The sequence below is a fragment of the Strix aluco genome, chromosome 20 (genome assembly GCF_031877795.1).
Source record: "Strix aluco isolate bStrAlu1 chromosome 20, bStrAlu1.hap1, whole genome shotgun sequence".
NCBI lineage: Eukaryota > Metazoa > Chordata > Aves > Strigiformes > Strigidae > Strix > Strix aluco.
This window is the reverse complement of record NC_133950.1, coordinates 3,899,201-3,911,496: the sequence shown is the minus strand read 5'-3', so window position 1 is coordinate 3,911,496 and position 12,296 is coordinate 3,899,201. Positions and strand designations below refer to the sequence as shown.

Below are 12,296 nucleotides of genomic sequence, written 5' to 3'. Positions count from 1 at the left end.
CAGCTGTAGGACCAAGGAGGGAAGGAGTCAGCTCCATGCTGGGGTCCTGTCAGGCCAGCTCTGCCCTGTGTCCCTCTCCCACGACCAGCAGACATGGGAGTCCTTGCTGTCCCTCTCATGCCTAGCAGCCAGATGAGTGCCTGGGTGTGTGGTACACGTCTCAAAGTCCACAGCACCACGGCTTGCCTGCTTGCAGCACAGCAGGAGCCCTGCCCCTACTGCAAACACAGTGCTGCCCGGCTGCAGACGTGTCCCTCACTCACCTGTGCCACAGCCTGCTTCCTGTTGGTGTTCCCGGTCTGCCCGGGATGCGGCTCTACAAACCCAGTGAGACCGTGGTGTGGGCCTGTTCTTCACACAGTGCGGCGCCCATCAGCTGCTCCTGAGTCTACCTTGAGCTCACTTGTCTCGTATTAGATTTGATTGCAAATCAAATGCAATTTAATTAGCAGAAAGGCAAACAGACACTTCCAATGACTGGCTGATCATCCAGCTAACGACTATCAGATCAGCAGATGTAATTGCAAACCCCTACAGTTATCGGAACATTTGCATCCCAGTCACACAACACCTTTGAGATCTCCTTCCCTGGCTCGTGGGCTGGAGGGAAGTGCTGGGGGACACACATGCTCTGCCATGCCTTGTCCCTCCTGCACCCTCCACCTCCCAGTGGGGCAACTGGTGCTGAAGAAGCCCAGCTGGTTTTCTGGTAGCCCACACTGTGGTGGTGCCCTGGGGACCTCAGACCCTTGCTATGCCCCCAGTTCTGGGGAGGCCATGGGGTACAGAGAGGGAGCTGGGGGTGGGTGCCCTCCCCAGGGGTCTTGTGCCGGGTTTCATAGAATCATGGAATGGTTTGGGTTGGAAGGGACCTTAAAGATCATCCATTCCCACCCCCCTGCCATGGGCAGGGACACCTTCCACTAGCCCAGGTTGCCCAAAGCCCTGTCCAACCTGGCCTTGAACCCTTCCAGGGAGGGGGCAGCCACAGCTTCTCTGGGCAACCTGTGCCAGTGTCTCACCACCCTCACAGGGAAGAATTTCTTCCTAATATCTAATCTAAATCTACCCTCTTTCAGTTTAAAACTGTTACCCCTCATGCTATCCCTACACCCCTGATCAAGAGTCCCTCCCCCATTTCCTGTAGCCCCTTTAAGTCCTGGGAGGCCGCTCTAAGGTCTCCCCGGAGCCTTCTCTTCTCCAGCTGAACCCCCCCAACTCTCTCAGCCTGTCCTCATAAGGGAGGTGCTCCAGCCCCCTGAGCATCTTTGTGGCCTCCTCTGGACCTACTCAAGCAGGTCCAGGTCCTTCTTACATCAGAGGCCCCTAGGTGGGGTCTCACAAGAGTGGAGTAGAGGGAGAGAATCATCTCCCTCGACCTGCTAGCCATACTTCTCTTGATGCAGTCCAGCACACGGCTGGCTTTCTGGGCTGTGAGCACACATTGCTGGCTCACAGTCAGTTTTTCATCCACTAACACCCCCAGGTCCTTCTCCGCAGGGCTGCTCTCCATCCACTCCTCGCCCAGCCTGGATTTGTGCTTGGGATTGCCCCGGCCCATGTGCAGGACCTTGCACTTGGCCTTGTTGAACTCCATGAGGTTTGCACGGGCCCACCTCTCCAGCCTGTCCAGGTCCCTCGGGATGGCACAACCTGTGCCTTCAGTGTGTCGATGGCACCCCATAGCTTGGTGTCATCGGCAAACTTGCTGAGGGTGCCTCGATCCCACTCTCCATGTCACTGAGAAAGATGTAAAACAGTGCTGGTCCCAACACTGACCCCTGAGGAATGCCATTTGTCCCTGCTCTCCGCTCAGACATTAAGACATTGACCTCAACTCTTTGAGTGCGACCATCCAGCTAATCCCTTATCCACTGAGTGGTCCATCTGTGGAATCCACGTCTCTCCAATTTAGAGACAGGGATGTCATGCAGGACAGTGTCAAATGTTTTGCACAAGTCCAGGTAGATTATGTCAGTTGCTCTTCCCTTATCCACCAAAGCTATAACTCCGTTACCAAATTTGTCAGGCACGATTTGCCCTTAACGAAGCCATGCTGGCTATCACTAATCACATCCTTATTTTCCATGTGTCCTAGCAGAGTTTCCAGGAGGATCCGCTCCATGATCTTGCCAGGCACAAAAGTGAGACTGACTGGCCTCTAGTTCCCTGGGTCTTCCTTTTTTCCCTTTTTAAAAATGGGGGTTATGTTCCCCCTTTCCAGTCAGGGGAACTTCACTGGACTGCCACGACTTCTCAGATATGATGGATAGTGGCTTAGCCACTTCATCCAGCAGTTCACTCAAGACCCATGGGTGCATCTCATCAGGGTCCATGGTCTTGGGCACCTTCCAGTTCCTTAGATGTTCTCAAACCTGATCTCCTACAGTGGATGGTTCTTCTTTCTCGCACTCCCTGCCTTTGCCTTCTGCAACTTGGGTGGTGTGGCTTGCCTCTGAAGACTGAGACAAAAAAGTTGTTGAGTACCTCAGACTTCTCCATGTCCCAGGTAACCAGGTCTCCTGTTTCCTTCCAGAGGGCACCCATATTTTCCCTAGTCTTCCTTTTATCACTGATGTACCTATAGAAGCTTTTCTTGTTGCCCTTCACATCCCTGGCCAGATTTAACTCTATCAGGGCTTTGGCCTTTCTAATCTAATCCCTGACTGCTCAGACATTTTCTCTGTATTCTTCCCAGACTACTTGTCCTTGCTTCCACCCTCTGCAGGCTTCCTTTTTGTGTCCGAGTTTGTCCAGGAGCACCTTGTTCATCCATGCAGGCATCCTGGCATTTTTGCCTGACTTCCTCTTTCTTGGGATGCATTGCTCCTGAGCTTGGAGGAGGTGATCCTTGAATATTAACCAGCTTTCTTGGGCCCCTCTTCCCTCCACGGCTTTATCCCATGCTACTCTACCAAGCAGATCCCTGAAGAGGCCAAGGTCTGCTCTCCTGAAGTCCAGGGCAGTGAGCGTGTTGTGTGTCCTCCTCACTGCCCTGAGGATCTTGAAGTCCATCACTTCATGGTCACTGCAGCCAAGGCTGCTCTTGAGCTTCACACTCCCCGCCAGCCCCTTCTTGTTGGTGAGAACAAAGTCCAATATAGCACCTGTCCTCTTTGGCTCCTCTATCACTGGGAGAAGGAATTTATCATCAACGCATTCCAGGAACCTCCTGGATTGCTTGTGCCCTGTTGTGTTGCCCCTCCAACAGGTATTGAGGTGATTAAAGTCCCCCACGAGGACCAGAGCTTGTGAACATGAGACTGCTCCTACCTGTTTGTAGAGGGCTTCATCTGCTTGGTCTTCCTGGTCGGGTGGCCTGCAGAAGACCCCCACTATGACATCATCTGTGTTTGTCTGTGTGCCATCTTCCAGGTGAACCAGGTGTGTAGTTTTCCATCTCTGCTTCATTAAAGCGATGCAAAGGCTCTGTGGACACCTCCTTATACTTTAAACAGGTTTATTTTAGGTAAAGGGAAAAGATTGGTGACAAAGATATTTAGGAACAAAACTCCCTCCTACCTTTGCCCCATGGTGAGCACTTTAGACCCCAAACCTCCTGAGAAGGCACCACGTGAGACCTGGAGGCTTGTCCAAACCATGGTGCATTAGATCTAAGAGATGAATCCTGAGTCAGTTGTTCTGAAACTGGGTTTAAGCAGGTAACTCTTGCAGACTCGCCCATGCCAGGGTTGCCCACAGCAGCATCCTCAAAGGGCTCTGGTCCCCAATGCCGTGGCCATCTCTCTGTTTGGGTTTGTTTCTCCAGGTTGATCACGCCACACAGTGTCCTCTCTGATGAACAGCCGCCTCTCCCTCATCCTGGCAGCTCAGCTCAGCTTCCTCCCCCTCTAGTGGGCTCCCTGCTCCCTGGGTACCACCCAGCAAGGCCTCTCTAACGTACCACAGCATCAGTATTTTCCCACATGGACTGGAAACCTTTCTGCTCTCCCCATGGCCAGTTTGGCATCTTGTGCCACACTCATGACTACCCTGGGCTGACTGGACCACTGTGTCGCCAGCTGAGGACCCTGTAGGCAGGCAAACTGCTACGTAGTCCCAGAGGTCCTGTGCCCACCTAGTTTTCTTTCTTTTTCTTTCCCCTAAAGCATTGCAAATGCCTGGTGCTGGATTCCTCTTCTCACAGCGGACATAGCCCCCATGACAAAGATGCTTTGCACCTGCACTGCAGGAGAAACAGCATTCATTCTTCCTGAATTCAGGTGCAGCCACTCTCCCCTCCCACAGCGCTTCCGACATGCAGCAAACCTCTGAAGACTCTCCTCCTTCCTTGATGGTGCTGTCCCCACGCCCTCATGTTGTCACCAGCCACCCTACCTTTGCCATAAATTGTCATTGTCGTCCTGGAAAACTGGGGAGTGGGCGATGTCTGACTTCCAGGACACTGCAGGGCTGCCTTCAACTACATGGCTGACGGGTATATATCAATCTCATAACACTACAAGCAATTTTCACAGTCTCCCTGCACTCCTTCATCTTTCAGTGCAGACTTTACTTTCCACTTTTCAGTCTCTTTTCTTTCCTTGCAGACTTTCCACTCTTTCCAAATATTCTCCTCAGTGCACATACATTGCTCATTTGCTAGGGGAGAACCCTGCTCCACCTTTTCCTTGTGCTCAAGAGGGAGTTTTTAGCTGGGTTTTACACCTTTGCTTTCATGAAATCCCAGCTCTTTTCTACGTTTGCATGCTCAGCTTCCCAGCTGCAGTAACCAGCTATCCTTACTTGTCCTGATTTGTGCTTGTTCACAGCCACAGACACCAATCTGCTCCTATTGATCTTCCCATTTACGCAAAATGGCATTGACTCGTGCCTGCTCTAGCTGAAGTTATTTTCTCAGATAGCTCTTCTAAAAACAGCCCATTTTTCAGGAACAGGTACAAAAACACCCCGTCAGCTCACTTCATGCTGTGACCTGGTGATGTGTGAGATGTCATATCCAAGGATATCTGGAATAACTATTACAGACAAGGTTGCGATTTATAACACCACCACCCCTCTTAAAGAGTTACTCTTCCTGGAAGAATTTCTCTCCTGGGGCTTTGTCCTTGCCCCAGTCTGGCTGGGGGATCTGTGACAGGCTCCCAGCACTGTCCAGGCAGACCTTCCTTTCCCTCCTTCCCAAGGCAATTTAGATCTGGGAGGATCTTTTGATGGTGCCTTTCAACATCCTGTGCTGTTCTACCCTTCCTCTTCTCCTCCCATTCTCACCCTCTCCTCCTGTGTCCTCCATTGCCTTTGCTCTGCTCACACCGGCTATTTCTCTGACCTCTAGAAACATCTGATGCCATGTGTGGCTCCAGGTAGTAATCTGAATTCCTCCATCGCAGCTTTGCATGAGGCCATGATCATTTGTGTTGTTTCCTATGGACCATCTGCTCTTCCTGAGTCAGAGGAGATACCAGCCTTCTGCTACCCACAACACTCTCCCAGCTGCTCTTATCCCTACAGGTGCTCCCCTTCCCTCTGTGATTATGCCCTTGTTTACCAGCTCCTACTTTTCCAGCGCATCCCAAACCAGCATGGAGTGTACATGCCTCTCCTTCGACCTCCATTCTCTTCATGGTTCAAAGCCTGGCATCAGATCCCTGAAGGCTTCTCCCATTCCACTGGCACGCTTCCTTACACCAAGAGGAGTGTGTCTGTGGAGGTTCCCAGCTGCTCAAGCACCAGCCCTTCCCGTGGCACCCATCTTTGGGCTGGCTGCTCGTCCCTCCCTCCCTGCTCACACACCCACTCTGACTGTTGGGCACCAGCAGCCCATCCTTGAATCTCCACATTGTGGAGCACATCCCCAGCATGGTGGGATTGTCCTTGTTCCCTCTTGGAGGGAGCTTGCAATGTGCTCAAGTCTTCTCAGCCTGGCACCCACCTCCTCTTCACTCCTGGCAGATGCTCCCACACTTCTCCCTGGAAGAACCTGGTGACAGCTCTGTCAGTACCAACAGCTTCTTGCAGGCTTGCATGAATCTCTGATCATCTCCTTATTGTTCTTCCTGTGGATTCAGTAGTTTTAGGTTCACACTCAAGATCTTTTGTATCTCAGCTTTGTTTATCTCTGAGCTCCAGTTTCTTGTTACATTCAGAGATTTTCCCTTTTCCTGCAGGCTAGTGTCTCTGCTTTTCTTGTCACCCTCAAGCTGTTTGAACTACAGTCACCTTCAGATGCCTTTCTGGTCCCCCTATGAACTCTCAGACTCTCAGAGGTCCCTCCCTTGCATCGTTTTCTAGGTGTGAACATGAGGCTAACATCTACAGCGCAGTATGTGCAAGCAGACACCCTCTTTGTTTGTAATGTTTAAAGATTTCTCTTTATTTTTTTTGAGATCTGCTCCCACAATCTGTGATGGAGAGGGGAAGAAGGAGACCTTTCTGTCTCTTCACTAATGGTGTAACCACAGTTTGCTCCCATGAAGGGCAGCAACTGTTCAGGCAGGGTCCAATCCGTTCACATTTTGTGGGAACTTTAGACCAATCTCCAGTTGCAGCCCAGGAAACCTGGACAGGGGAGAGGAGCTGCTTTCATCTGCTCTCGTTTAAGAGTCCCTGGGATCCTTACTGACCTCAGCGGTGAGGTCCCAGCTCTCTCTGGTGTCCTTCAGGTGACACAGAGTTGAGGGTTGCCTTGAGTATTGAAACCCATTGGGCTGAGACCCGCCACCTGCCCCCACAGATGTGTGTGTCCCCCCGAGCCCCTGGAGTGAGGTGTGAGGAGTGCCGGGGCAGTGGCACAGCTCCAGCCCCCCACTCAGCAGAGAGGAGGGCTGGTGATGCTCCATGGCAGGGGTAGAACGCTCACCCTCCTTTTACCTGTCCTTATCTCCTCCTGCTCTCCCTGTAGATGAGCTCCAAATCCCTGCAGCGGGGAAATCTCAGCAGCCCCATCACATTCCTTCTCTTGGGATTTTCCAGTGCTTACAGAGCACAGGTGACCCTCTGCCTGTGCTTCTTGCTCATTTACCTGGTGACGGTGCTGGGGAACCTGCTTATCATGACCCTCATCTGGCTAGACACTCACCTGCACTCCCCCATGTATTTCTTCCTGGGCCACCTCTCCTTCTTGGACATCTGCTACTCCTCTGTCACCCTCCCTAAGATCCTTGGAGACTCCTTCTCACCACAGAAGACCATCTCCTTTGTGGGTTGCATCACGCAAATTTACTTCTTCCTTTGCTTTGGGGGCTCTGAGTGCACGCTCCTGGCTGCCATGGCCTACGATCGCTACCTGGCCATCTGCCACCCCCTCCACTACCCAGTGCTCATGAGCAAGAAGATGTGCCACTGCTTAGTGGCCATTTCGTGGCTGAGCGGCTCCTTCTCATCTCTGATCCAAGCCTTCCTCACAGCCCGCTTGCCCTTCTGTGGGTCCAACATGATCAACCACTTGTTCTGCGAGATGCCCTTTGTGCTGAAGGCATCCTGCAGCCCTAATGCTCCCCTCAACAAGATCGCCTTGTACACTTTGGCTGGGACTATTGCGATGGGCTCCTTCCTCCTTACTCTCGTGTCGTACGGTCACATCATCAGGGCTGTCCTCCAGAAGGGAGCAGGGACGCAGAGGGCCTTTGCGACCTGCACTTCCCACCTGATCGTGGTGTCCCTGTTCTTCGGCGCCGGGGCTGTTGCGTACCTGGTGCCTCACTCCAGCAGCTCCAAGGAGATGGACAAGGTCCTCGCCCTGCTGTATGCCGTTGTGACCCCCATGCTCAACCCCATCATCTACAGCTTGAGAAACAGTGAGGTCAAAGGGGCCATCAGGAAATCCCTGCTCAGGGGGTTGTTACAGATATCCACCAAGGGTGCAGGCATCTCCGCTGAGCCACCCCAACCCTCCCCACAGCAGGGATATGGCCCTTGGTGACCCAACACACACGAAGGGGTCTGGGGCTCCCAGCTGGGTGGTGCTGCTCGGTGCTGGTGGGGGCATAGCTGGCAGTTCCTCATTCTCCCTCCCAACACATTCAATGCTCAGACCCATTATTGCCCAGTGGGGACCTGGGGGCTGGGTTCTCAATTCACATCATTGTCTCCCTTTTGTCTGGAAGCCCCCAGAACAGCTGGCTTCAACTTGTAATCCCACCTTCAGAAAGCCCAACTGACACAGGTATGACCCCGGGCAGGTGAGCTGTGTCTCATCCCATCCCAGGAGCCGGGTACCGTGGAGCATTGCAGAGGTCTTCACCCTCCTGGACTGATGGCAGAAGGATGGCACACAACATCCTCTGGAGACCTGAATGGACTAGGAGGTGATTTTGTAAAATTTCTAGTTGCTTGGCCACGGGAGTTCTCCCAATAAGTAATTCTGGGAACTTTTTTCCTAAGAAATAGGTATTGCGCCGGTAGAGAAGCTGTACGGGCTGTCCACACACTGCCTTTGATTGTGATGGTGCCCTTGGTAAGCCTTTTTTTTTTTTTTTTTAAATCATTTATCTACAACAGGGCTTTGTCAGGCTTTCTGGAAAGAGCTTTTATTCCTATGCAGCACCCTTTCTGAGGTGAAACACTGTGCAAAGCACAGCAGTAATGCTCAGCTGTTTGCATCTCCTGTTAAGTGGTGGATAATCTTGTCTGGGCTGGACTTGCAGACACTGCAGAGCCGGATGTCTTTCCCTTAATGCAATAAAATATGCATAAGTAGGAAAACCATTGTCAGGGGATTGATCTTTGTAGTTTCAGGACTCACAGTTAATCCTGGGAACAGAGAGCTGCTTCCACATGCAAAATGGTGGCGATAAGGCAGAAACATGGGTGGGAGAGCAGATTAGTCTGGTTCATGACAGTGCCTTCAGGAAGGGTCAGGGGCTCTCAGCAGCACACAGAGCCAGGAGGGTGTTACTGGGTGGTCGTAAATAAAGGGGTGTGAATGGAGGCTGTGACCACTGCTTAGTGCGTGCAAGAGCATACGCCTACGGGCACAGCAAAACACATCCTCCTCGAACCTTGGCCAAATGCTGGGTTGGGATTTCTTTATACGTTAGAGTCTGTAAGACTCCTACTGAGCAGAAATTATGGGAACTGGTTTCCTGTGAGTGGAAACACCCCTGCCCCTGATGGAGCCAAGGATTTCCCGGTAGGAACCCAAAGTGCCTTGTCCCGCTCAGGTGGGGATGCAACAGATCCTCCCAGAGCACACAGACAAGGCAGGGCCAGTTGAGTTTTTAGGACATCTACAAAATCAGCACCTCCTCTGGAAATAAAGCAGGAATTTCACATCCCTTCTCACCTGCAGACCCCAGGGCAGGGTGAGGCAGAGCTATCTACCACCTCTCTGCTCTCCCTACTGACAGGGAAACCTGAGATTTCATGACTGCTCCTGCCAAGTGTGACTGTGTCAGTATTTGGCCGGGTATGCACCTCTGGAGGGAAAGAGGATGGAGAATCCCTGTGGCAGGGAAGGGTCAGGCACCACAAGCCCTGAGTGTGCTCTGTGCTCAGCCTTCATCAACTCATCGACTCACCACGGAGCTTGCCATAAAGTCCAGCAGTGTCACTAGGGGTAAAAGAAACATATATCGTGTTTATCAGACTTATCTGCCAGGGGAGATCCCTGCTTTCTCTAGAGCAGTGGTCTCCAAAGCAGGGGTGCATGCACCCCGGGGAGTATGCAAGACAATCCATTGGGGTGAAGGAAGAAAGTATTTTTGATACCATTAATAAATAAAATAAAATAATATTTTAGAACTAGTGTTTACTTAATCTTTATCTTGTCCTTTTAAGTCTATTACTCTGTATGTTTCATAATGTACATGTATATAATTTATGAATAAATATACATATATTGGGGGTGCACGCTCAAAAGTTTTTCACTGATAAGGGTGTGCAATCAAAGAAGTTCGGAGAGCACTGCTCTACACCATCACATTTGAGCAAAAAAGAGTCTGGGGGAGTGAAGCTTTACCCACAGCAAAGGAAGATTTAGGGATGAAATGGGAATCACTTATGCGGACAGGACATCGCCAGCCCCTGGGACCAGGTGGGATGCACCCCAGGGTGCCAAGGAGCTTGTTTGGGGCTCTCCATCACTCTGGAACCTCCACGCAAACCACTGGTGGGACTGGAGCTGGCACAGAATTTCTCGCCCCCTTCTCCCTGCTCTCTCGCAGAGGGTCTGGGGGATTGCTTTGTCTCAGACCTCTGTAGGAACACACCATTTGGCTGCAGGGAGGCAGAAACCCAGCTAACAACGTTATCTTGGCACTGGCCATCACACAGATGGGGGATGAGGGAGGGTTTGCTCTGCTGTCCCTGAGGATCCACGCACAGGGATGACAGCTCTGAGCTGCCTGAGGAGCTCGTCTTTCTCGCAGGTGTGTTGAAGATGAAGGTAATTTTCTTGCTCCTGGAGTTGATGCTTCTGTTGATGCTTCAGGCCCAGGCAAAAATCCCTCTGAAAGAATGTTTTGATGGAGAGAAGGTAATGCTGCTGAAGGGGGTTTTCCCATGGTGGAGGATGGGGAAGATGCCTTGCTTGGACACAGTTTCCAGAAGGGAGCAGAGGTCAGACAAAATCCACCTGCCTGTTTTTGCAAGGACCCCAGTTCCTGTTGGAAGTCAAAGTCCCTCAGGCCTCCTGGCATTCAGCAGCATGACGTTTGGGTGCTCGAAAGCCTTAGTGGGGGAGTCAGCAGGCTAGTGAGGGTCACAGAGTACCTGGGTTTGGCCAAGTGAATCTTGCACCAGGTTAGCTCTTTATGGCAGAGTGCTGCTCTGCCTGGCAAGAAGAGATGCTTGTCCACCCGTCAGCAGCCTGGGCAGAGGAGGGAGTGGGGGGTTCCTGCTCTATCCCAGAATCTCTTGTTGCTCTCCATATTAATCAGTGCAGAGCCATTCTGAAACTCAGCATTAGCAAGAGACGTGGCCTCAGCCTGTGTTTTGGGAGGCTGGGAACCAGCAGCCATCTGGAGTGGGCCAGATCCTTGGAGCTGGGGCTGGGCTTGTGGCGAGCAGCGAACACTGCTCCAGAGAGGGGCAGTGGGATCAGGGCGTCCTGGGATAACTCAGGCTCAGGAGAGCAGGTCCCGCCTCGCTGATGGCCCCGCTCACCCTCGAGAGGCCAGTGCTGGAGGATCCAGCTCAGCTCCCTGCTGTGCAGCCCCCAGCACTGCTGCCCTTGGGGGTCACTCCCATGGCCCCTTCCTCCTCCCCACCTGCCTCGTGCTCCCAAACGAAGAGATGGTGACCTTGTTCCGTGGCTGGGTGTGATCCTGGAGAGCGCTGGGATCCTTGCAGAGGTGGTCGGGCTCTCAGATATCCCCTGTCCAGGTAGGCAGCATGGGGCGGGGGTGTTCTCCCTGCCTTGCCAGGACTCACAGCCTCCCCTGGACACACACCAGTGCCCCGCCCCAGTCACCTCCCATTTGCTCCCACTGCTCTTGCCCAGCTGGGTGGCCACAGGTTCGATGTGCACACGGGGAAGCGGTTGTACCACCATCCCACCTGCCTCCCCTTGCCCAAGCGCTCCTGCTCGGGGCTGCCCTGGTCGCAGCACCCTGCTCTGGCCTCGTGCGTTCTGGGTTTGCCTCTGCACAGACCCATGGCTGGTTCCCAGCCATTTGTCATGGGTGGCTTCAGGTTGCTCCCGGCCACAGCCACGCTGCGGACGTGTAGTCCAGGTCAGCTTCACAACTCCTCACCACTGCAGAACTGGTCCCTGTGGTCCTCATCCCCACCAGGAACCAGCCCCTGGCCCCAACATGGAGAGGAGGAACCCTCAGCATCTATGGGGCTCTGGGTAGCCCACAGTGGGGCAGGGCCACCAACCCCCCCATCGAGGGTGCACAGCCCTGGCAGGGCCAGGTCAGCTGCAGTGCCTGGGGACCTGCCCCAGCCCCATGGGTGAGGGGTCCCAGCCAGACCCTGCCCTGGAGGTGCCAAGCCCTGGCCACGCAATGGCACCCTCATGCTGCAGAAGGGCACCCGTGGCTGGGAACACCAGTGCCCTGGGTGCAGCTGGAGGTGCTGGGTCAGTGACACGTGGGGTCAGGACCTGGCAGGGACTTTGCCCACCAGCTGAGGTTGGCCTCTCTGTCACTTGACAACAGGGACAACACCGTGTGGAAGAGGAGCTCAGATCTTTCAGCATATTAAAATCACTGAGTTTATTAGGGATTTGTATCAGCATAAATGGGTCCAGTTTGTCCCAGTAACCCTGTGGCTTGGACCAGTACTCATCCCAGTAACCCTCCAAACCCACCTTCATGCAGAGGAAAAAGCAGCAGGTTAAAGATGGTTACTGGCCCCAGTGAGGGCACTTGCCCCAGTTCTCCCAGCACCAC

The 12,296-nt window shown here is 53.1% G+C and overlaps 1 protein-coding gene across 1 annotated transcript; it reads left to right on the top strand.

Moving 5' to 3' along the window:
• Positions 1-6,844: 6,844 nt before the first annotated feature.
• On the top strand, positions 6,845-10,654 carry LOC141932723 (uncharacterized). The gene is made up of 6 exons (XM_074846726.1): positions 6,845-7,878; positions 8,010-8,141; positions 8,344-8,416; positions 8,909-9,122; positions 9,836-9,994; positions 10,329-10,654. Exons 1-6 carry the CDS (start codon positions 6,863-6,865, stop codon positions 10,652-10,654), a joined length of 1,920 nt encoding a protein of 639 aa, XP_074702827.1. The 5' UTR covers positions 6,845-6,862.
• The last annotated feature ends 1,642 nt before the right edge of the window (positions 10,655-12,296 follow it).